The sequence below is a fragment of the Mytilus californianus genome, unplaced genomic scaffold (assembly GCF_021869535.1).
Source record: "Mytilus californianus isolate M0D057914Y unplaced genomic scaffold, xbMytCali1.0.p SCAF_4, whole genome shotgun sequence".
NCBI lineage: Eukaryota > Metazoa > Mollusca > Bivalvia > Mytilida > Mytilidae > Mytilus > Mytilus californianus.
The window spans coordinates 102,004,557-102,030,891 of NW_026262690.1; the positions used below are offsets into that span (position 1 = coordinate 102,004,557).

At 33.0% G+C, this 26,335-nt stretch overlaps 1 protein-coding gene and 1 long non-coding RNA gene across 3 annotated transcripts in view; both read left to right on the forward strand.

The window, feature by feature from the left end:
• The window catches only part of LOC127699000 (uncharacterized), a 58,789-nt gene extending 54,251 nt beyond the window's left edge, over positions 1 to 4,538 (forward strand). Inside the window, exon 3 of the long non-coding RNA XR_007980984.1 lies at positions 4,374 to 4,538. This is a non-coding gene — a long non-coding RNA (uncharacterized LOC127699000). The remainder of the gene's footprint in view (positions 1 to 4,373) is intronic.
• Positions 4,539 to 17,903: 13,365 nt separating this feature from the next.
• Positions 17,904 to 26,335, forward strand: part of LOC127698934 (alpha-actinin, sarcomeric-like) — a 77,168-nt gene continuing 68,736 nt past the window's right edge. For both annotated transcript variants that reach the window (XM_052202686.1, XM_052202685.1), the window contains exons 1-2: positions 17,904 to 18,140; positions 22,602 to 22,836. In XM_052202686.1, coding sequence (XP_052058646.1) covers positions 18,045 to 18,140; positions 22,602 to 22,836 — 331 coding nt within the window. In that variant the 5' untranslated portion in view covers positions 17,904 to 18,044. The remainder of the gene's footprint in view (positions 18,141 to 22,601; positions 22,837 to 26,335) is intronic.

Sequence of the window (26,335 nt, forward strand, 5' to 3'; positions counted from 1 at the left end):
TTCCTCTGCAGTTTCTTTGAATATTAATACATGTACATGAATAAATGGTTTCTATACAATAATAAAAAAGGCAAAGATAAATAATTCAACAAGTTTAACAGTCTTTTTTTTTTTTGTACTAGCTATACTTTCCATTTTTTATTTGACTGAATCAGCAATCCCTTAGCATACCCATATAATTCATTTGTTAAAAAAAGTAGTCATCTTCTTGTTTAAGATACAATTCAACTCAAATTTTTCGCAGTTTAAAATCTTTAAATCTCATGAAACGTGATATTATAAACGTTATAATGTCCATTTATAAAGTTGGTATATTTGAACACATTAAACACAGTATAGTTGATGCTGATTGCAATCTAGACTGCCTATAGAAATAAGAAGATGTGGCATGAGTGCCAATGAGACAACTCTCCATCCAAGGCACAATGTATAAAAAGTTAACAATTATAGGCTAAAGCCTTCAACACGAAGCCTTGGCTCACACCGAAAAAGCAAGCTATAAAGGGCACCAAAATGACTAGTGTAAAACAATTCAAACAGGAAAACCAACGGTCTAATCTATATGAAAAACAAGAAACGGGAAACACCTATGAACCACACCAACAAACGACAAACACTGAACAACAGGCTCCTGACTTAGGACAGGTGCATAAAAATGCAGCAGGTTTAAACATTATACATATTTTGCTATATTAGTCTTGTAGTCGTTTTTTTTGTTGTTTTGTTTTGCCGTGGAATTGTCATTTTGTTTTTGACTTATGAGTTTGCAGGGGCGTAGCTACCCGGAGGCACGGCAGCACGTGCATCCACGTCGTTTCACAAAAAAAAAAAAAGAGAGAGAGAGAGTGAGAGACACAGTTAACATATAGGAATTGGTATTTCTATGCATGCATTTTAAAAACTACACAAAGAATAAAAGCAAGAGGAATACACATGCAGCGGAATTTTTAATCCTGTAAGACATGTATGTGTACGATAAATACATACAACTGGTGTAAACTTAGAGGAACTTTTTATATTACGGGCATTGTTTAGAAAATACCAGCTACATAGTTGTTGGTACCACAATCATACCGTATACTCGCTTTGAGTGCCAAAAAAAAACATAATCCCTTTAGGGTTAACAAAAAGACTTGAAAATTATTATTTTCCGCTTCGCCCCAAAGCACTCATCTTACTAGAATGAAGACTCTTCAACTCGTATCGATCCGGGAATAATGACTGTTACCTTGTGAACTAGTTCAATATTGACTAAATATGTAGGTCTTGACAACACGAATAGTTCATTTTCACATCACGTCAACATATCTCGTCCTGTGTGCATGTAATATCTGCTACCGGACATTAATAACCATTCAATCAATCAATAGTTTCCGTATACTAGGAGATGAGAAGTTGGAACTACTGTTATTATAAAAAAAAAGGTACACATTTTCCAGTACATGTTTTACATTTTTATTTATTTTACAAAAAAAATCTTTTATATAGATTCGATAATTCGAAGTCGTTTCTATATGGGCCGGCTATACGAATGGTTGATTGTAAAACCTTTTAAATAAATTGTTAATTCTAACTCGTTTTACTGGACTATTAGGTCATTCAGTTTTAAAAAGAACTGTCTGTCTGAGTAGGACACTAAACTGCTGATTCTTGTTCGAAAGATACACCAAACTTTTATTACACGTATCTTCACTGTTATCATCTAGATATTGCCATACAACTGGTCGAATGCATATGCATTTGTTAATTAGGTGGCTAATTAAAAATGCAGATCATGAAAAAGATCGTGATCAAAGTACCATTTACTCTGAAAAAGTTCATTAATTTCAACTTCGAATATTCCTAACTACGTAAAATTGGAAATTCCCATCTCTCTCTTGTAGAGTTTACCCAGAAAATTTTTAAACATCTAAATACATATGTTAAGCAAAATATATGAGAATGTGTCCACCAAGTATTTGGTATCCATGATGTTTTGCTAAAAGAAACTCCACATATAGTATTGTGTTTATGTTTATTGTTTGCGACAATGTTAAGTCTTCATTCGACTCGAAGTTAAACAAATAGTTGACCAAAAAACCACAACAAAAATGTCCAAGTTTTATTTTGGTTGATTGTTTTGAAACGCTATATATGCAGAGCTTCCGGGGGGCTTCGCCCCCCTGGCCCCCCTACCAGGGCTTTGCCCTGGACCTACTGGGGGCCTTAGTTTGTGATTCCACTTCATTAAAAAGGTAGCTACGCCCCTGGTTTGACTATCCCTTTGGTATCTTCTGCCTCTCTTTTTGTCCAAATCCTTGAAGGTCTTTGTTTGTATTTAATATCATTTCAATGAGGTATCAGTTATGCCATATTGATGTTTGTTTGGTGCCATGTAAGTTAAACATTGGTTATGATAAGTCTGATACTTAAACCTTTTGGGGACTTGCTGGGGCCAGCTACTGTCTTTTTTTAAGAATACATTATATATTATCCATAGTTGCTATAAGAAGATATATTCAGTGTGCATTCTACAGATTTTTTATACAGTTTCAGGGTGTATTCCATGGCTACATTGTATGAGAATTTATGAAAATTCTGCTAGTTTGAAGAACGAAATTAAAAATGCATCATTTTGAATTGTGAGGAATTTGCCTTGGCGTATTGCTTCATTTTATTTGTTTATACATACTCAGGATGTATGCTTTTGTAGATATATTACTCTTACTACTACTTTCATTTATCTTCACAGGATGAATTACTCCTACTCCTACTTTCATACAACACTACTACTTCATAAAACACTACAACTTTCGACTACACTACTACTTCATACAACACTACAACTTTCATACTACTACTTCATACAACACTACAACTTTCATACTACACTACTACTTCATACAACACTACAACTTTCATACTACACTACTACTTCATACAACACTACTACTTCATACAACACTACTACTTCATACAACACTACAACTTTCATACTACACTACTACTTCATACAACACTACTACTTCATACAACACTACTACTTTCATACAACACTACTACTTCATACAACACTACAACTTTCATACTACACTACTACTTCATACACCACTACAACTTTCATACTACACTACTACTTCATACAACACTACTACTTCATACAACACTACTACTTCATACAACACTACAACTTTCATACTACACTACTACTTCATACAACACTACTACTTCATACAACACTACTACTTCATACAACACTACAACTTTCATACTACACTACTACTTCATACTACACTACTACTTCATACAACACTACTACTTTCATACAACACTACTACTTCATACAACACTACTACTTCATACAACACTACTACTTCATACAACACTACAACTTTCATACTACACTACTACTTCATACAACACTACAACTTTCATACTACACTACTACTTCATACAATACTACTACTTCATACTACACTACTACTTCATACAACACTACAACTTTCATACTACACTACTACTTCATACAACACTACAACTTTCATACTACACTACTACTTCATACAACACTACAACTTTCATACTACACTACTACTTCATACAACACTACAACTTTCATACTACACTACTACTTCATACAACACTACAACTTTCATACAACACTACTACTTCATACAACACTACTACTTCATACTACACTACTACTTCATACAACACTACTACTTTCATACTACACTACTACTTCATACAACACTACTACTTCATACAACACTACTACTTCATACAACACTACTACTTCATACAACACTACTACTTCATACAACACTACTACTTCATACAACACTACTACTTCATACAACACTACTACTTCATACAACACTACAACTTTCATACTACACTACTACTTCATACAACACTACTACTTTCATACAACACTACTACTTCATACAACACTACTACTTCATACAACACTACTACTTCATACAACACTACTACTTCATACAACACTACTACTTTCATACAACACTACTACTTCATACAACACTACTACTTTAATACTACTTTCATTTATCTTTACAGGATGAATTACAAAATGCACAACAGAAACCATTCATTTAAATACACTTTTAAATTTTATTGGGCAAAAATTCAATTTCAATTTCATTTTGCATAAACTTAGAAAATGTGTAAGTTATCTAAAAAGCTTTTCTTTGTTTGCGTATTGCAAAGTCAAACATGATTAAGCCACATGAAAGTAATAAAAAACAGGAGCAATAATGACCCTATAGCACTTTATGTCCACTTTGTTCTCACTGACAATCATAGCTTACTGTTGTTAATTAATGTACAGTGTGTTGTTAATTAGTATTAACACTAATTTAATATATTTTCAGACGCTGTGTATGCATAACACATGATGAGATTATTACCTCTTTGGATAATCATGTTACCTCAGCAACAGATTTTATTAGATGGAAGTGTCTTTATTGTAGAAATCACCACCAAGATAACATTTTTTTACATATTTTATTGTTAATAAAGAAGTGTTGATTACTCATTGTCTGCTGCATTTATCATATTATAACACAACAGTCTACTGCCATAACTTCTCATAACTCCCAGAATTTCTTGTGAGTTTGTACAGCAAGTTATTCTTACAATAAAAAGGAAGACTAGCCAAATTTAGAAAAGTCCTTGTGTGTTTTCTACTACCTCCATCAGACAGTCAACATGCTTATGGGAACCAACTGTGTTCCTCTTATTGTGTACTTGTAACCTTATTTGTATGAGGCATACTTTTTACAGAAGCTTCTCAAGAAGAATGTTCTGATGTCCTCTCACTGCAGGGGCGGATCCAGCCATTTTTAAAAGGGGGTTCCCAACCCAGGATAAAGGGGGGTTCCAACCATATGTTCCCATTCAAATGCATCGATCGGCCAAAAAAAAGGGGGGTTCCAAATCGGAACCCCCCCCCCCTGGATCCGCCACTGCACTGAATATTTGGTGACTATTTTTTCTCATCTCTCCCATTTAAGGATAACAGCTGGGATAAAGTAAAGTCTGCTTCATATCTTGACTTTTACTGTAGATTCATAATTATTCATGGGATATAAATTTTTGTGGATTTCATGAGTACAGGTGAACAACGAATTGAAGTATTCAACATTGCACAAACTTTCTATAGGTTTGTATCCAGACTTTTGTAAAACCATGAAATCAAATATCCTCAAAAATTGGTACTCACCAAAATTAATCAATAGTACACATGTATCTAGAAATTGACAGATCTGAACTGTACAACAAAAGAAATGATTTCAATTTTCCCATTGTGAACTTTCCATTTCAATGTACTGGTAGTAACATCATCTGTCACATTATTCTAGGACTTATATTCTAATCATGGTTTTCTTGATGGGGGAGTTGTTGCTAACAGGGAAGCTATTCAGCCAAGGGCATTAAATGCTTAAATTGATGACATATTATTGTAAGATTTTATTGACTTTCATTAGAATATTTGGGTCACAGATGACTGGATATGTTTCACTTATCAAAGCCACAATCCCATCCTCTTTTCCTTGATTGTGACATCATCAAATGCAACTTGTCACTGGATTTTTACTTACCAATATCAACATGAGGGGATGGATGCCTTTAGCTGAGCAGCACAAGATTACCATTCTGGAGCACCTGAATTATCCCCTAGTGTTTGGCTTGGTTTATGTTGGTACGGTCTGGGTTAAAGTTTGTTACACATCAACTACTTTTTTAAAAATTCATAGAATTTTATTAAACTTTTATATGATTAAGAGACAATGTCTTAAGCAAACTTTCGAAAATATGTTTTTTTCATTTTCAGTATTTTTGTGATAGATGGACTTAGTTTTCTAGTTAACTTTTACAGACAGTCTAGGATGAATTTTTTTGGAGATGATAAATTTTTAAACCTGTATAGATTTTTCTGAAACTTGGACAGAAGGTAATCTTCAGGATCAAGAAATACCATCTAAAAACAAATTTTGATTTTTTTAAATTCTGTATTTTACTGATAAATGGACTAACTTTTTACAGTCAACATTACACTTTTACATTGACAGCATTAATCGCAGGCGAGAGACAGGGTTGCACAGAACCTTTTATATTTTTTTTTTATTTTCAATTATTATGAACCAAATGAAACTTTTCTACAGAGGCATCTATTGTTCAATCTATTTTAAACTTTTGTCAGTTCTATTGTCCTATTGAATAAATACAATAGCTGTTGTTCTCTGTGTAGTTTATTCACTGGGACCTTTAAATTTCTTCTAAGAGAAATCCAAGGCTTTAATTTAAACATTGTCATTTTCCAGTTTTTATTTGTAAAACACAAAAAAAAAAAAAAATTCAATAGGAACAATGTTGAAAATGTTGTCAGAAATCAACTTTTAATGTTTGAATCACTTTTTACATTGAACAGATGGAAAATATATTATTGATATTGAATAAATACAACATCAATTGCAGTTTTGTGAGTTAAAACATGTATTTTCATCTTTTAGAAGATAATTTTTTCACTCAAGTAAATTAATCAATGAGTGATGGATTTCTCTTAGAAGAAATTTAAAGGTCCCAGGAAATAAACAGTTACAACTACACAGAGAACAATACCTATTGTATTTATACAGTAGGACAATATAACTGACAAAAGTTTACAGAGATTGAACAATAGATGACTCTGCCGGAAAGTTTCATTTGTTTGCAATAAAACTTTAAAAAGTTGAAAATCAGTGCAGATCAACTATTTTTATACGACCGCAAAAAATTTTTTGCGTTCGTATAATGCTATGTCGTCGTCGTCCGAAGACACATTTGGTTTCCGGACAATAACTTTAGTTTAAGTGAATGGATCTCTATGAAATTTTAATAGAAGGTTCAATACCACAAAAGGAAGGTTGGGATTGATTGGGGGTTATGGTACCAAAAGTTTAGGAATTAGGGGCCAAAAAGTGGCCAAAAACATTTGGAACTTGTACCACAAGGTTCCATATCACAAAGGGAAGCCTGGGATTGAGTTTGGGGTAATTACTCCCGAGGAGGGGATTCAAAAAGTTTGGGGGGGATAATTTTTTTCCAATTTTATTTGGGGGTTCATAAATTTTTTCTTCAAATTTTTTGAAAAGTTTCAAGAAATCTTCAATTGCACAGTATTGCACAACAGCACAGTATTCCCCAATAGCACAGTATTGCGCAATAGCAAGAAATCTTCAATTGCACAGTATTGCGCAATAGCAAGAAATCTTCAATTGCACAGTATTGCGCAATAGCAAGAAATCTTCAATTGCACAGTATTGCGCAATAGCAAGAAATCTTCAATTGCACAAAAGCACAGTATTGCGCAATAGCAAGAAATCTTCAATTGCACAGTATTGAGCAATAGCACAGTATTGCGCAATAGCAAGAAATCTTCAATTGAAAATAAATACAAATCTTTTAACCAATTTCAATGGGATTAATTTAAAGTCTTTTATTTTTGGAGGTTTTAACCTTGTATTACTATTTTGGATATTGGGCCCCATTTTTAAATTGGTCTACATTGAGGTCCAAAGGGTCAAAAATTAAAATTTGTTTGATTTCATCAAAAACTGTATTATTGCAGCTGTATAATATGCTGAATCTTATTGTGCATTTAGATTTTTTATTTTGGACCCTGTTTTCAAATTAGTCCATTTTAAGGTTTGAAGGGTCCAAAATTAATTTAAATTGTTTGATTTCAACTAAAATTAAATCTTTGGTGTTTTTTATATGCTGAATCTAACCATGTTGTTAGATTTTGGATATCAGACCATTCTAGGTAAATAAAATGTCCCATTTCAAATTTTTAAGATCTTTGACCACATTTATTTTGTGTCAGAAACCTATATTATGTCAAAAATTTGATTACAATCTAAATTCGGACAGTATCAAGCTTGAATATTGTGTCCAAACTTGCCCCAACTGTTCAGGGTTCTACCTCTGCGGTCGTATCAAGATGCGCTCAGCTAAGCATTATATTGACAAAGTTATACGTTAGAAATGTTAATTAAAGAAAATTCATTCAAATTATATTAGCGTTATATTATTTTATAAGGTCCAACTATTTTTACAGGAGTGCAACAGAGGCCCCTTGGAAATAGATATTAAATGAAAATTGCAAATGGAAGTTTTCTGAAATCTACATTTCAGGAAGATTTTTGTGAAAAAGGTTTAAAAGTGATGAAATGAATGGCTGAAAAAAGGGAAATTTTTATTCTGAGTTGTCGGCTTTTAAAGATTTGCAAACAATAACAACAAAAAAGCTGATAATATTCAAGTCATTTTTGCAAACTTCAGGAATGTGCATATGATTTCAATATTGCGTTTTAAAGCAGCTATTCTTGATAATGGACATCCCATACAAAATGTTAGATCTTTGGAATCTGAAGATTTTTCTTAGTTGATGAGTCTCACTCTTTAATTTTTTTCTAAATATAAAAAAATCCCTAAATTATCAAAAATAAAGTCTTTCAAGAGCTAACTTTAGACATTTTTAATTTGGTGTGATAAACATTCAGTGATAGATGGTCTTCCTTTTTATCCCAATATTGTGGAAGTTCGATTCCACTTGAAGGAATATGATAATATTGTTATTTCACACCAACTTTTTTTCATTTCACCTAGCCATATAGCCCATGTGAGTTATTGCCATCACTTTGCCTCTGTCATTGTTGTCCATATGGCATTGTCGTACATTTTTTTCAAACGTCTCTAAAAACACACCAATATCAATCAAACTTGGGCTGAATTGTCTTTTGGTTATCTAGTATGTGTTTTTTGTCTCTGCTGAGACGTACATGTATAAGATCGTATAACAATACATGTGGATGCTAATCCCATGGCAGCCACTGATACAGCTTCATATTTCAGCAGATAAAATAGCTTGATAATCAATATCTGTTTTACATTTGCCTTATGGTCTGAATTTGACCTTGTGTTCATGGTTCAGTAATCGTCGTATTTTTTGTTTCTCTCACACTATAAGCAATAATCATATACTAAAATGATTTTAAAGTGTTCACGTCCGTCTGACAGGATTTATCTGAACTTGAGTTTTCATGATTTGGTCAGTTTCTCAGGTACTATGTTAAATGTATAGGGTGTTTTGAATCATGGTTCTTTGGTCCAAGTAAAGGTTTCATAAGAAGGTCCCGTTTTCTGTAAAATCTATTAACTCCAGCTCCTACATGGAAATTAAACTAAACATAAACATAGTATACAGATATAACACAGACATAACCCCGCGTCTTTCTGAGACCATTTAAAGTTAATAGCCGGTACAGTACCTAAAACTGCAAATGTTTATGGTCAAATCCAGAATGAATGAACAAAAATAATCAGATTATTAACACTGTCAAATTTCAGATAACCAAAATGCCAAATTTTCACTTTCATGGTCCTTTTCCGGTACTTAGAACTTTGAAGAAAGGATGCAAATCAGCCCCTGTTTTTGTTAACGTCAAATATCAAGCTGCTGGTTTTATCTGGGACTATTATACTAACAATTGTCCCAGATTATATCTATGTGACTGTAATGTCACAAAGACTTACACTTTTTGATGCAGGCTTAATCTAAACACAACCGTTTCTCCAATTTGAGGGAATATTTTGACTCAAGATTTGTTATCCGTAAAACACTTTAATAATCAGAAAAGATTGTCCCTTCGCTGGTGATAAAACTTCTGTAGCACGAATGCTTTTGACAGCTCGTCTGATCTTAGCAGACCACGACATTGGAAAAATGCACCAGATAAGTTTGAATGTGAAGCATTGACATATAGTATCAACTCAATGTTCTCAAGACTCCCTCTAACTTTGAATTTTTATTTCATATGGATCGTTTTTCGCTTTTCTAATTACCTTGTTCAGTCAGCTTTAGTTGAAGTTAAGCTTCACTAAGCTATATATATAGTCAGAATTATTAACAAAAATACCGAACTCTAAGACAAAATAAACTAGAGGCTCTAAAGAGCCTGTGTCGCTCACCTTGGTCTATGTGCATATTAAACAAAGGACACAGATGGATTCATGACAAAATTGTGTTTTGGTGATGGTGATGTGTTTGTAGATCTTACTTTACTGAACATTCTTGCTGCTTACAATTATCTCTATCTATAATGAACTTGGCCCAGTAGTTACAGTGGAAAATATTTTGTAAAAATTCACAAAAATTTACAAAATTTATGAAAATTGTAAAAAAAAATTGACTATAAAGGGCAATAACTCCTTAAGGGGTCCATTGACAATTTTGGTCGTGTTGACTTATTTGTAGATCTTACTTTGCTGTACATTATTGCTGTTTACAGTTTATCTCTATCTATAATAATATTCAAGATAATAACCAAAAGCTGCAAAATTTTCTTAAAATTACCAATTCAGGGGCAGCAACCCAACAACGTGTTGCCTGATTGGTCTGAAAATTTCAGGGCAGATAGATCTTGACCTAATGAACTATTTTTTATTGTCAGATTTGCTCTAAATGCTTTGGTTTCAGAGATATGAGCCAAAAACTGCATTTTACCCTATGTACTATATTTAAGCCATGTCGGCCATCTTGGTTCGCGGGCGGGGTCATCGGACACATTTTTTAAACTAGATACCCTAATGATGATTGTGGACAAGTTTGGTTAAATTTGTCTTCGTAGTTTCAGAGGAGAAGATTTTTGTCGAGCCTGCGACTTTTGTCGCAGAAAGCTCGACATAGGGATAGTGATCCGGCGACGGCGGCGGCGGCAGCGGCGTTAGCTAACTTTTTAAAATCTTTATATTTTAGAAGGTGGAACATGTGGATGCTTCATACTTTGTATATGGATGCCTCATGTTACGAAGTTTCCGTCAGTCACATGTCCAATGTCCTTGACCTCATTTTCATGGTTCAGTGACTACTTGAAAAAAAAGTTAAGATTTTTTGTAATGTTAAATTCTCTCTTATTATAAGTAATAGGATAACTATATTTGGTATGTGCGTACCTTGCAAGGTCCTCATGCCCATCAGACAGTTTTCACTTGACCTCGACCTCATTTCATGGATCAGTGAACAAGGTTAAGTTTTCGTGGTCAAGTCCATATCTCAGATACTATAAGCATTAGGTCTAGTATATTCGGTGTATGGAAGGACTGTAAGGTGTACATGTCCAACTGGCAGGTGTCATCTGACCTTGACCTCATTTTCATGGTTCAGTGGTTATAGTTAAGTTTTTGTGTTTTGGTCTGTTTTTCTTATACTGTATGCAATAGGTCTACTATATTTGGTGTATGGAATGATTGTAAGGTGTACATGTCTAGCTGGCAGGTGTCATCTGACCTTGACCTCATTTTCATGGTTCAGTGGTCAAAGTTAAGTTTTTGACTTTTGGTCTTTTTTCCTAATACTATATGCAATAGTTCAACTATATTTGGTGTATGGAAATATTTTATGATCTATATGTCAGTCACGCAGGTTTTATTTAACCTTGACCTCATTTTCAAGGTTCATTGCTCAGTGTTGAGTTTTTGTGTTTGGTCTGTTTTTCTTAAACAATAAGCAATCGGTCAACTATATTTGTTGTATGGAAGAATTGTTAGCTGTATATCCTGCCTAGCATGGTTCATCTGATCTTGACCTCATTTTCATTGTTCATTGGTCAATGTTGAGTTTACTTGGTTAATGTTAAGTTTATGTGACAGTTGTAATAAAGCTTTATATTTAGGACTATCAACATAATATCAATGATTAGTAAAGAAGGCGAGACATTTCAGCGTATGCACTCTTGTTGTAAAAGATCACAAAAATTTACGAAAAATGGTTAAAAATTGACTATAAAGGGCAATAACTCCTTTAGGGGTCAACTGACCATTTTGGTCAAGATGATTTATTTGTAGATCTTTCTTTGCTGAACGTTATTGCTGTTTACAGTTTATCTCTATCTATAATAATATTCAAGATAATAACCAAAAACGTCAAAATTTTCTTAAAATTATCAATTCAGGGGCAGCAACCCAACAACGTGTTGCCTGATTGGTCTGAAAATTTCAGGGCAGATAGATCTTGACCTAATGAACAATTTTTTTTCAGTCAGATTTGCTCTAAATGCTTTGGTTTCAGAGATATGAGCCAAAAACTGCATTTTACCCTATGTACTATTTTTTAGCCATGTCGGCCATCTTGGTTCGCGGGAGGGGTCATCGGACACATTTTTTAAACTAGATACCCTAATGATGATTGTGGACAAGTTTGGTTAAATTTGTCTTAGAAGTTTCAGAGAAGATTTTTGTAAAAGATCACAAAAATTTACGAAAAATGGTTAAAAATTGACTATAAAGGGCAATAACTCCTTAAGGGGTCAACTGACCATTTTGGTCAAGATGACTTATTTGTAGATCTTACTCTGCTGAACATTATTGCTGTTTACAGTTTATCTTTATCTATAATAATATTCAAGATAATAACCAAAAACGGCAAAATTTCCTTAAAATTACCAATTCAGGGGCAGCAACCCAACAACAGAATGTCCGATTCATCTGAAAATTTCAGGGCAGATAGATCTTGACCTAATAAACAATTTTACCTCTTGTCAGATTTGCTCTAACTGCTTTGGTTTCAGAGATATAAGCCAAAATCTACATTTTACCCCTATGTTCTATTTTTAACCATGGCGGCCATCTTGGTCGGTTGGCCGGGTCACCGGACACATTTTTTAAACTAGATACCCCAATGATGATTGTGGCCAAGTTTGGTGTAATTTGGCCAAGTAGTTTCAGAGGAGAAGATTTTTGTAAAAGTTAACGACGACGGACGACGACGACGGACGAGACGACGACGACGGACGACGGACGCCAAGTGATGAGAAAAGCTCACTTGGCCCTTTGGGCCAGGTGAGCTAAAAATGGGGAAGTCCATATAAAACCTGACAAAATCAAACGCTCGACTATCAACCAACGGAACGAATGGAAAACAACTGCCATATTCCTGACTTGGAATAGGCATTTTCCGAAGAAAATAGTTGGTTAAATTAACCTGGTTTCATAGCTTTCTAAACCTCCGACTGGTATGACGCAAGGCTTTATTTTTTATCCATGTACAGTCATATATTGGATTCGATTGCCACAGCAAGTTGTTGCTTGTAATACAGAGTAGGATAGCAGAACCTGCTCTGATCCCTATTCTCTACCCCTAACTTTTATGGTTATCAAATGTGTATAGTTTTATCTAAATGTTATTTTTCAAATGTACATACAATCTATGTCTGGCGAATAATCTTCATTTTATCATAAAGGATCGCTAGAAACTTAAAGTAGAAGAAAACACCACAAGCCAACACAGAATACCTGGGTTTTTTTTTTATTTTAGTCAAAATAAACTGTAAAATATAATGAAAATATTTTTTGGTATGCTTTATTCTAGGTAAGTCATTTTGTGGAATAGCCTCATAATAACACATAAATAAATATATGTATATATAGTAGTACCAGTACAGGATGAAAGAGGGTCTCAATTTGCCCCCAAAACACAGATGAACATGCAAACAATATTTATATATACATCAGTTGTCAAATCTTTGGTACATATGTAACAATAATTGATTTATATACAAGCCCTTCAAAATATTTCAAAAAATGTTTTATGAATTCATTGTTTTAGATTATATTTTTTTAGTATCATTTTCCCGTTTAATTCTAACATGTTAATTTTGGTGGTGTTATAATATATTAATAGATATATTGGTTAGTCTAACATAACAATGTCCAGGCATTGTCACTGAGGTGTCGGTCTTTGTGAGATCAAAAAGCATAGGAAGCAAATAATTTGCTCAATTTAACTGAAATCTCTGAATTCGTTATATATACAATAGGTCTTAATCAGATTGATAAATTCAATGTCCAATAGAAGCAATAATTGAATTATGTTAGAAATAAGAAGTGCTTGTTTCATGCGATGATAAAGGCCCCTCATTCTTTCTTCACCCTAAAGGTATATACAAAAAAAGATGTAAACCATCGGAAAGAAACAAATGAAACTAGAAATTGAATCAGGAATTAACAACAAAATATTGTACTAAGCGGACGCGTGAAAATATGAGATCATGCGGTCATCCTTCTGGTGAGAAGGATGGAGGCGGCCTTTATCATTCATTTCAGAAGGTAGAAAAACCTTGTATGGAGATGCCTTATGTTACGAAATTTCCGCCTGTCATATGTTCATTGTCGTTGACCTCCTTTTCATGGTTCAGCGGGTTGCTGCTTGAGAACAAAGTCATGTGAAATATTCACTTATAAGTAATAGGATAACAATATTTGGTATACGGCACCATTGCAATGTCTAACTGTCCGTCAGACAGGGTTCGCTTGACCTTGACCTCGTGCATTTCATTAATCAGTGATCAAGGTTAAGTTTTTTTTTGTGATTACGTTTGTATCTCAGATGCTATCAGCAAAAGGTCAATTATATTTGGTGTATAGAAAGGTTGTAAGCTGAACATGCCCGACAGCCATGCAGGTTGACTTCATTATTAGGGTTGATTGGTCAATGTTAAGGTTTTTGTGGTTTGGGTTATTTCTCAGATACTTTAAGCAATAATACACTATTTTTGGTTCATTTGTCAATTTTTATAAGTTTTCATGGTTATGTCTATTTCTTAGATACTCAGTATAAGCAATACCTCAACTATATTTTGTGTATGGAATGATAGCATGGTGTACATTTTTTTTCTGTCAGGGTTCATCTGACCTTGACCTCATTTTCATGGTTCACTGTAAAAATAAGGAGATGTGGTATGATTGCCAATGAGACAACTGTATTCACCAAAATTAAAATGAAGTGGATGTAAGCAATTATAGACAACCGTACGGCCTTCAACAATGAGAAATAATCCATACCGTATGGTCGGCTATAAAAGGCCCCGACATGAAAAATATGAAACAACTCAATTGAGAAAACTAACGTCTAATTTATAACAAAACAATTACTAAAAACAAATATGACAGACATGAGCCAACATGTTTTTGTCATGCTGATATCTGATAAAGCTTACCATACGAAATATGTTTTCCTCATTATTGAAGTTATTATAACCTCGTCATCTAGTACTGGTGGATGGATGTCTCATTGGCAAACGTACCACGTCTCCTTATTCTTATTTTCTCGGTATATTATTCGAGTGTTATATTGGTTACTGTCTGTCATATATGACATATATGTTTACCGTTTTTTTTATTGTAGCATACATCAGGTCGTTGGTTTTCTCTTTGAATTGTTTCAATTTTTTCATGCCGCGAGTTTTTATAGCTTACTATACGGTATTAGTATTCTTATTGTTGAAGGCCGCACAGTGACTTATAGTGTTTACATCCTCGTCCTCTGGCCTCTGGTGGATAATTTTCTCATTGGCAATCATACCACATATTCTTACTTTTATAATGTCATCATGAGCCACAGTCCTGTTCTAATGTATGGAATCACATTGAAGTTATTACTAGATTTTTTTTTAGCAATGAGCGACATGACGGGTACCACTGGTTGAGCAAGAGATGCTTACCCTTCCGGAGCACATAAGTATACCCGAGGTTTTCATGTACTTAATTTACTATTTTACAAAGATTTATAATGAAAATTCGTAAATTAATATGTGAATGTATATATGTTATATTAAAATTTTGTCTTTGGCAAATATTGCACATAAAACAAGCCAGAAAGTTTAATAATGACATGCGCTTCAATCCACAATTTATTCGATATCCTTCCCTATACGAATCTTCTGTTGCTGCTTTTAAAGTTTTTTTAAAAATAATAAGCAAGGTAACTCAAACTTTTTATATTGTATTTCAAAATTCACAACTAAAACCGACTCATATACTGGTAAAAATATAAAATGACCAAAGAAACTTTAACTTATTTTGGCATTTAATACAAAAATTCACTAAAACTTTTGAATTAAACATTACTGCTAGCATGTTATTTAATGGTTCGCTTATCCTTTTTTTTTTATAATAGCTGTTAAATAAGATCAAGTTGGTTAATTTCTTACAACGACAAAAATAAACAGTTTTATAAAATCTTAAACGTGGAATAAAATTTAAACAAAATTACAAACCTTCCCAATTTTAAACCGCAAATAATTTAAGTTTTTCTTTCAATGGAAGATCAATATCTAACACATCAAGTCATAAACACTTAGGTGTAACTTTTTCCCAGGACGCAAAATGGAATGCAATATTAAACACACGGCGACATATAAAAAATCGAGGAGCAAGTGATGTGAACTTATTTTAATAAGATTGAATGGAATGAGCACGAAGAAAATATTTCCAAAAATATTACAAAGCATTTCGGAGTCATGCCAAGAAATCCTCGTTAAGATTCCGGTCGACCTCCTACGGCACTCATTAGTAGCTAAAGATTTGATTTCATTCAACAAATTAATTTATGACCTTCATGTACGTGTCGCTTAGAACACGGCCATATACCAAATGGTCAATATTAATCATCCATGTAATTTGCTCGATGGGGTGTTTGCAGAATTTCAACGGAGGCAATTTCTTGGCATGCTTAACAAAATTAAAATTTTAAGATGAATAGACAGAACTTAGAAAAAATGTATCTGGTATATATTTGAGTATGCTTGTGAAGTGTGGTATTTGCTATTCAAACAGATTAGAAAAACTTCAAATGCAAGCTGCGAGGATTGTAACAGGATTTCCAATCTTTACTAAAACCGAATATTTATATTTAGAGACTGGCTGGGAACCCCTAAGAGATAGCATATAAAGCAAAATTTTAAAATATGTTATTCTCATTTTTCATAAATTTACTCACGGATAGATGAAACTAGTTCAGTTTGCTAACAGTGATATTCAATTTGATGTTAATTTTTTAGTGACATTAATAACTTCGTGGGATAATGCTCAAAACTTAGACAGAAGCTACTTCATGACTCAAGAAATAGCATATGATTTTTTTTTATTTTCCCGTATTTTACTGCTAAATAGACTTCGTTTTCTGTCCAACCAGGTCCAACATATATAAAAATTAGGAGATGTGGTATGATTCCAAACGAGACACTGACTATCCACCAGAGTTAAAATGAAGAGGAAGTAAGCAATTATAAGCCAACATATGGTCTTCAACAATATAGTCGGTTATTAAAGGCCACGACATGAAAAATGTGAATATCACTATTGAAACAAGAAAACGTACGGCCTCATTTATAACAAAACAATTTACTATAAAACAAATCTGACAGACATGAACCAAAGACAACCATTGTATGAAAGGCTCCTGGCTTGGGACAGAACGGCATATAAAGAATGTCGGACGGGGTCACGTAAGCATGTTTCTGAGCGCTCAACCCCACTCTAACCTGTTACAGTGGTGTAACAGCACACCATAAGAACAAACGGTGTGAAAATCAGTTGAAATTGGCCCGCTCAACTCAAAAGATCGATACGAGGTACAAACAAAACTAACATATGATACAATAGACACAAAGCACCGAAATAAGAGTACAAGCTGGTTTATAGCCAAATTACAACTAACAAATAAATCATGTTCTCCCAGACTAAAGTATCAACCAGTGCACATCCAACGGATTTAGTATAAAGACGTCATTTGAAAACAGTCTGAGAAAGGCATGACCTTGTGGCAATGCCAAAATATTAGTAAACAGTATCGACATGATGATGTAGGATCATGAGCTATCAAAACTGCACATATATCATCAATTATTGAGCTCTATGAACATCCTCTTTTTGACTTATCTCTCAATGTCTTAATTCTATATGATCTTTTAATATTGTTGTAAGTGGGAATGTCAATTGGAACCATGTATGCCTCTTGTTATTTTTTTCCCGCAATTTCATCGTCAATCTTCTTAGATAAGTCCAAAGGCATATCGAATAAACCGGAAACAACCACGTGATCAGCGACCTCTAGTGAGGTGTAAAAACTGGTATTTCCCTCTTTGCAAAGCTAACGCCGGGGGGAAACAACAAACATCAAATATCGCTTTTAGTTCTGCCTTACACAGAGAGGAGCCTTCAAAATGGATGATTACCCAAGTGACGGATATGTAGACGAGGAGGAGGAATGGGATAGGGAAGGTTTACTTGACCCGGCCTGGGAAAAACAACAGAAAAAGGTTTGTAAACTTGTGCCGGATATGTTTTGCCTTTAACGGTGTTTGTAGTACTGAGTAAGAGTCCACATTTTTTTATGATTGCATACCATTTAACAGTTACAAACGACACCGAATATCGTCTATTTGCAGTGTTTGAAATTGAAAGTTTATTGAAACATATTTTCTTAGTTTTCAAAAAACGTCGGCAGCCATGATGAAACCAAATAAGGAAAAGTCGTAAAGGGGCGGAGCTAATATAAATGGAGACTTTATGAATATGATTGATTCATAATCTGTGTCACTGTTATAGGGTCCTAACCTTTCTATTAATGTGACGTTTTACTATAATTAGTTTATAATGAATAAGGAACGGGTATTGTAATTAACTTGAAATTTGGAATAAAGTTTTAATTTTGGTTCCCTTATTATTTTCAAAAGGTTTTTCCTCAATGTTTATAAAAACTTATAACAAGTGTCCATAATTTGCAGTAGTTTAATTTTGTCTAGCTGTACATTTCATATATGCATACATCATTCATATGTAAGATAGTAGGTGTAGTTAGTTACGCATGTTTAGTGATGTGTAATGATCACACACCTGGCATTCCAGGGATAGTATTACATTCCATCTAATCAATTACTTGCTATTTAATTTCATCAAGGTTTATTATTTAAATAACTTCATTGACTGGCTTTCTTTTAAACGTCTTTGTCTTAAAAATTATGCTTTACAATGTAGACAATGGAAAACTCTAGACACAGCAGAAAGTTTGTAACACTCCCATTACCAAAAATGGCCTTGCCAGTTGGATATCAAGTCAAGGTGTTCATTCACTAGCTAATTCTTAACTAGTAATCTTGACCAGCTGGATTGTATGACATTACATAACATTATAAGTTATTTTTACTGATGAAATTGTCTTATGGTAATTTTGACATACGAGTCAGTTTTGTACTACCTAAAGGTTTTGTATCCATGTCAGATGATATTAATTAAAAAGGTAAACAGATGCCTCATCAAAACTGATAAACCTATAAGTTAAGAAAGGGTTATAAATTAGTATAAATAGAAAATAGTTAATTTATTTACCCCAGGCCATTAAAACTGTTAGCTGATGCATTGGTAAAAATTATAATAAAAAGTTCAAGGTCATCAAAGTACATTCTGATGATACAGTGTGTATGTACATTTATATCAAGCAATTGCTTGCAGTAGTTGTTTGTTTTTGTTGAATTGCACCCTACTTCAGATTGAGTAAATTTTAAAACTTTACAAATGTAAAGTGTATAGGTATATTTAATAACTTCATATTCTCACTTTCATATTAACTTCTTGCACAGATAGTTGTGGCCTCTTATCACATTGTGCTTAGTGCATATTAATAAATTTTACCACAAATCTGCAAATATCTTTAGCCTACTCTGCATTGTTATATGAATTATTGTGACTTTCCATTTGTTATTTTTAGGTCACAAATGACACACTCCTTTTCCTTTGTGGTTTATTAAATTATGAACAAAATATTCAAACTGTATTTAACAAAGGCCAAGTGCAGCACAGTCTGTGTGCACTAAATGTGCAACAAAAAAAGGGTATATTGTTTGCCCTACTCTGCCACAGTACAAAAAGACTATATCCAGTAAGAGCTCAAAGAGATACAATTGCAAGTACTTAATTGACAAAATAGGCCAAACAAATGGAAAATTTTAGCATGAGAAAAATGTTTGATAAACTTCAATATTATACTTGCTAAAAGCTTGTTTATTATTACTTTGAAATTTGATAGATTAAGTTGATATCAAGTAATATCCAATTCTCACTTGTTATGAAACCTTTATAAACCAGGTCTTTACATACATGTACATATATATTTACAAATAGTGGAAAACCCTCTTGGGTAGTCAAGGTCATTGACACCTTTGTTGTAAATATTGTATGATTTTTTCATTTGCTGTTTATATAGAATATAAATTAATTAAATAAATAGGAACTTGGACTTAAAAGTTAACTTGAATTATTATGAAAATGTGTTTTTTGTTACATTTAAAAAAGAAGTTTGCGTTCAATTTTTTTGATAAATTTTGTATGTACATTTGTATGAATGTTTGAATCTAAAATACAAGGATGCATAATTTTTTTTAAATTATGATGCAGATTAATAAAGAATTAAGCTTATCATATTAACATACATGTACATTAGCCACTTTTTTATGCAAACATATTTTTTACATAATGAAATCTAAGAATTTGATTTGAAATTCTAATGGTTATTTAATATAGCACAAGTAGAAGGATGCATGATTTGGGTTTTTTTTGCAGAAAATATAAACATCACTTATGATAACAATTTGTAATACCTACTTTGGTCTAAATATGACATAAAAAATCTTACTTTCATGTCAAGTAATAACATGAGCAAAACTGCTCTGTAAATCAAAACATTTTTTTCTTTTTAAATCACACTCATCAGAGATGTGGTCATATAGGAATCTGCATGTCTATCTTCCTGATGATAAACAGAACAGGTTTTTTTTTTCATCACTTTTACTGTCACAGAGTTATGGTACTTGATTGTTTGAAAAAATCAAAATTCATGGTTTTTGGATGATATACATGTAGGTAAATGGAGAATGACTTTTTGAAATTGAATGGAATGTTTTGGACCACTAAAAAGTAGTATTTTCTGCAAACTTTTAAAACTTAAACCCAAGTTATACCCCTTTACTATATGAATTTACTTTTTCATTCCTTTTTAAAATTGAAAGATTACTTGCCATATGTTTTGTTTGTTTGTTACAGTATTCCTTTATCTCCAGTGTTTTTCCATCTATTGAGTAATTTGTCTTTTAAATTATTGAAAAAAATTACTTAGTATATAATATATTCTTAGAGTAGCCTGGGTTTCTGAACAATACTTTTGTTGATTCAAAATGTTATTTGTTAAATCGACCATTCCCCATCGACTTTCAATAAAACTTTTGACTTTTACCTTATCTGCATGCTGCTAGATATCAGTTTAGTGCTTGCTGTCAATTGATTACCTTGACTTCGATCCCAATTCACGTGAACATATGAATGAAAAAAATCACTTTCTTTGTTAATTCATTCTTATTTTAAGATTAATTAAATGCAAAATACTGGTAACTGTGCAAATCTTACTTTGATTACATGCTTTGATTGGTTGTTCATATTATTTGCAAAAATTGAATTGTTAAACATACATGTCGTACATGGAAGTCAAATCATAAGACAAGTGGTATAAAACTGTCCAATTTATACATGTACATGTAGCTTACATTCAACCACAAAAATTTTGTACTTATGTACATGTATGTGTGTTATTTGCTGTGCATATACTGATTTTGTGTCATGGATGGATACCAAATATCCTTTGTTTTTCTATTATGTTAGTATGATAATGAATCTACTGTATATATGTGTACATGTCTGTGATTGTCATGTTCTTTATCATGTATATATATGTCAGTTTTAGAAAAGGGCACTTTAGTGTGGTAATCTTTTTTTATACAGCAGATTTTTCTTTTAAATTGACATATATGAATTCGAATAGCCCCTTTATTCTGTTTTTTTTTTTTAATAACCCAAACTTTACTTCCTTCTTGCAGAGTTCTTCTACAAGTTTCCTTTGTCTAGTAAAAAATATTTTTCACTCTTTTGCTTTTTCAAGGGTTTTATATAATATAATATACTTAAATTAATTTGGCATGAAATTATGTCACATTTAAAGATAAGAATAAATGTTCAATGTAATAGAGGGTGATACTTGTGTATTTGTGTAATACATGGTAATTCAAACTTGTACATGTTTATAATTTGTGAAAAATCATGAAAATTGCTTTTCCATGTTACTAAATGAAAGTTTTGATAGGAATTATTAATAGTCTTTGCTGAAAAGTTATTAAATACTGATGATAACTCATCTGATCTTGATCAGTACATTCTTCTGTCAGTAAACAAGATATAGAGATCATTAGAAAATACCTCCTGTAGGTACATGTATTGAAATAATAATTTTGAGAGCCTTTCAATTATTATACAATAAAGAATGGCAGTTTTATAACTGGAAAATGATTTTAAACAAAAATTAGTGCAAATTGGCTATAAAAAATGATACAATAAAGAATGGCAGTTTTATAACTGGAAAATTATTTTAAACAAAAATTAGTGCAAATTGGCTATAAAAAACCCTGACCACAATGACATGACCAAATTTATTTCTGTACTATTTCTTTCTAGACCAAAATCCCCTTTTTAGGATGTTAAAGTATTAATTTTACAATTTGTAATTTATACATGTATAAGTAATGAAAGGTACATGTACAGTCCACATGTTTTCTTAAAAGAACTTAAGTCATGTTGTATTGAAAAATGTTCCTGATGGTTGACTCAGAAAAGCGCTTCAGAAGTACCAAATTTATGTGTTGTTACATGTATTTAATTATTATTCTATTTTTTTCTAGACATTCACAGCATGGTGCAATTCACATCTACGGAAAGCAGGAACTCAAATAGAAGATATAGATGAGGACTTTCGAAATGGCTTAAAACTTATGTTATTATTAGAAGTTATATCAGGGGAACAGTTACCCAGACCAGATAGAGGAAAAATGAGGTTCCACAAAATTGCCAACGTGAATAAAGCTCTTGATTTTATTGCCAGCAAGGGTGTTAGATTAGTGTCAATTGGAGCAGAGGGTAAGATATGGGTTCAACTCGGATAAGGATAATTTTTAAAAGGAGATTTTTCTTCACCAGTTTATACTTAGTGTATTTAACATAGTGTATATTGGAGGATGTCATGAAATGGATTATCTATTGTGACTGCTTGATGCTTTAATGAATATATATGGTATGGATATACTTAATTCATGGATACAGTTACATGTACATCAAATATGTTGGAAGGTGTATGTAAATAGCATGGATGTTTTTATGCCCCACCTACGATAGTAGAGGGGCTTTATGTTTTTCAGTCTCTGCATTCATCCTTCTGTCCCGCTTCATGTTTAAGTTTTTGGTCAAGGTAGTTTTTGATGAAGTTGAAGTCCTATCAACTTGAAACTTAGTACACATGTTCCCTATGATATGATCTTTCTAAGTTTAATGCCAAATTAGAGATTTGACCCAAATTTCACAGTCCACTGAACATAGAAAATGATAGTGCGAGTGGGGCATCTGTGGACACATTCTTGTTTTTGTCGCAAAAGCGAGACATAGCCATCCTACATGTCGTCACCGTCGGCGTCCACAAATATTCACTCTGTGGTTAAAGTTTTTGAAATTTTAATAACTTTCTTAAACTATCCTGGATTTCTACCAAATTTGGACAGAAGCTTGTTTATGATCATAAGATAGTATCCAGAAGTAAATTTTGTAAAAAAAAAAATCCTGTTTATCCATATTTTACTTATAAATGGACTTAGTTTTTCTGCCAGTTAACATGACAATTACTCTGAGGTTAAAGTTTTTAAAATTTTAATAACTTTCTTAAACTATCCTGGATTTCTACCAAACTTGGACAGAAGCTTGTTTATGATCAAAAGCTAGTATATATCTAGAAGGAAATTTTGTAAAAATTTATTTCCTGTTTTTACATATATTATAAATGGACTTCGTTTTTCTCCCAGTTAACATTACATACAGTCTGCAGTTAAAAGTTTTTAAAACAACATTTATTAGATTCATAAACCATCCTGGACGACTCAATTCCTGATAAAAAACATCTTGCGATAATACATTTTTATATTCATATTTATGTCACCTGGCCCTTAATCATTTTATTTTAATTGACTCTATAATCATTGAAAATGTTGTTTATGAGGAAAAAAATGCTTCCCATATTTCCTATAACACACAATTTTCTTATTTCGACATATATTCTACTCTTTTAGTTGCATCAATTATTTTGAACAAAATTTTATAATTGCATCTTCTTTTTACATGCATTTCTAAGGGATAAATCATCAAGCAATATAAAAATAATCTTCTTTATCATTTGTTCATTCAATAAATTTATGTTTTAACTCTTATAAATCTATAGATTTGATTGCATACTAGTACTGTATTCATTTTTTACAAGCATAACTTTTTTCATACATTTCAAACGTTTTATTTCATTAACTGTAAATCTATGATGTGCATTCCCCTATCACACGTGCACTGAAAACATAGACAACAGCAAAAGTAGGCGAGACACTTGGTTCCGCGGAACCCTTACGAATTTTTATGGCTCAGCGACTGCTTGAAAAAAAGTTTAGTTTTTTGTCATGTCAGTTTCTCACTTATTATTAGTAATCGAATATCTACATTTGGCATATGGGTTCCTTGCAAGGTCAACATGTCCATCAGACAGGTTTCACCTGACCTCAACCTCATTTCTTGGATCAGTGATCAAGGTTAAAGTTGCATGCTTGGGTCCGTTTCTCAGATACTGTAAGCAGTAGGTCAACTATATTTGGTATATGAAATGATTGTAAGGTATTCATGTTTGTCTGTCAGGTTTCATCTGACGACCTCATTTTCACGGTTCATTGGTCAATGTTAAGTTTTTATACATCCGCAAAAAAATTTTTGGTATAACGTTGGCGTCATTGTTGTCCGAAGACACATTAGTTTTCGCACTCTTAACTTTAGTTTAAGTGAATGGATCTCAATGAAATTTTACCATAAGGTTCAATACCACAAAAGGAAGGTGGGGATTGATTTTGGGGGTTATTGTACCCACAGTTAAGGAATTAGGGGTCAAAAATAAGCATTTTTGTAACTTCCAGACATGACTTGTGTGTAAGTGTATGGATCTCTCTGACATTGTACCACAAGGTTCCATATCACAAAGGGAATGCTGGGAGTGATTTTGGGGGTAATTGCCTCCAAATTTTAGGAATTAGGGGCAAAAAACAAGCATTTTTCTAGTTTCATGACAATAACTTGTGTGTAAGTGTATGGATCTCTCTGACATTGTATCACAAGGTTCCATATCACAAAGGGAATGCTGGGATTGATTTTGGGGGTAATTGCCTCCGAATTTTAGGAATTAGGGGCCAAAAACAAGCATTTTTCTAGTTTCACGACAATAACTTGTGTGTAAGTGTATTGATCTTTATGAAATTGTACTACAAGGTACAAGGTTCCATATCACAAAGGGAAAGCTGGAATTGAATTTGGATGTAATTGCCGAAAAAGTTTAGGAATAAGGGGCCAAAAATAAGCATTTTTCTAGTTTCCAGACAATAACTAGTGTTCAAATGTATGGATCTCTCTGAAATTGTACTGCAAGGTACCATACCACAAAGGGAAGGCTGGGATTGATTTTGGGGGGTAATACCCTCAAAATTGCAGTAATTAGGGGCCATAAAAGTGCAAAAAAACAAGCATTTTTCTAGTTTCAGGACAATAACTTGTGTGTAAGTGTATGGATCTTTATGAATTTTTACTGCAAGGTTCCATATCACAAAGGGAAAGCTAGGTTTGAGTTTGGGGGTAATTGCCCTAAACGTTTAGGAATTTGGGGCCAAAAAGGGGCCAAAAAACAAGCATTTTTCTAGTTTCCAGACAATAACTTGTGTTCAAGTGTATGGATCTCTCTGAAATTGTACTGCAAGGTACCAAACCACAAATGGAAGGCTGGGATTGAGTTTGGGGGTTATGAATCATAAGGGGGTTCAAAAAATTGGGGGGGGGGGTGTTCCTTTTTTAGCTCACCTGGCCCAAAGGGCCAAGTGAGCTTTTCTCATCACTTGGCGTCCGTCGTCCGTAAACTTTTACAAAAATCTTCTCCTCTGAAACTACTGGGCCAAATTTAACCAAACTTGGCCAATATCATCATTAGGGTATCTAGTTTAAAAAATGTGTCCGGTGACCCGGCCAACTAACCAAGATGGCCGCCATGGTTAAAAATAGAACATAGGGATAAAATGTAGATTTTGGCTTATATCTCTGAAACCAAAGCATTGAGAGCAAATCTGACAAGGGTAAAAATGTTTATTAGCTCAAGATCTATCTGCCCTGAAATTTTCAGATGAATGGGACAACCCGTTGTTAGGTTGCTGCCCCTGAATTAGTAATTTTAAGGAAATTTTGCCTTATTTGGTTATTATCTTGAATATAATTATAGATAGAGATAAACTGTAAACAGCAATAATGTTCAGCAAAGTAAGTTCTACAAATAAGTCAACATGACCAAAATGGTCAGTTG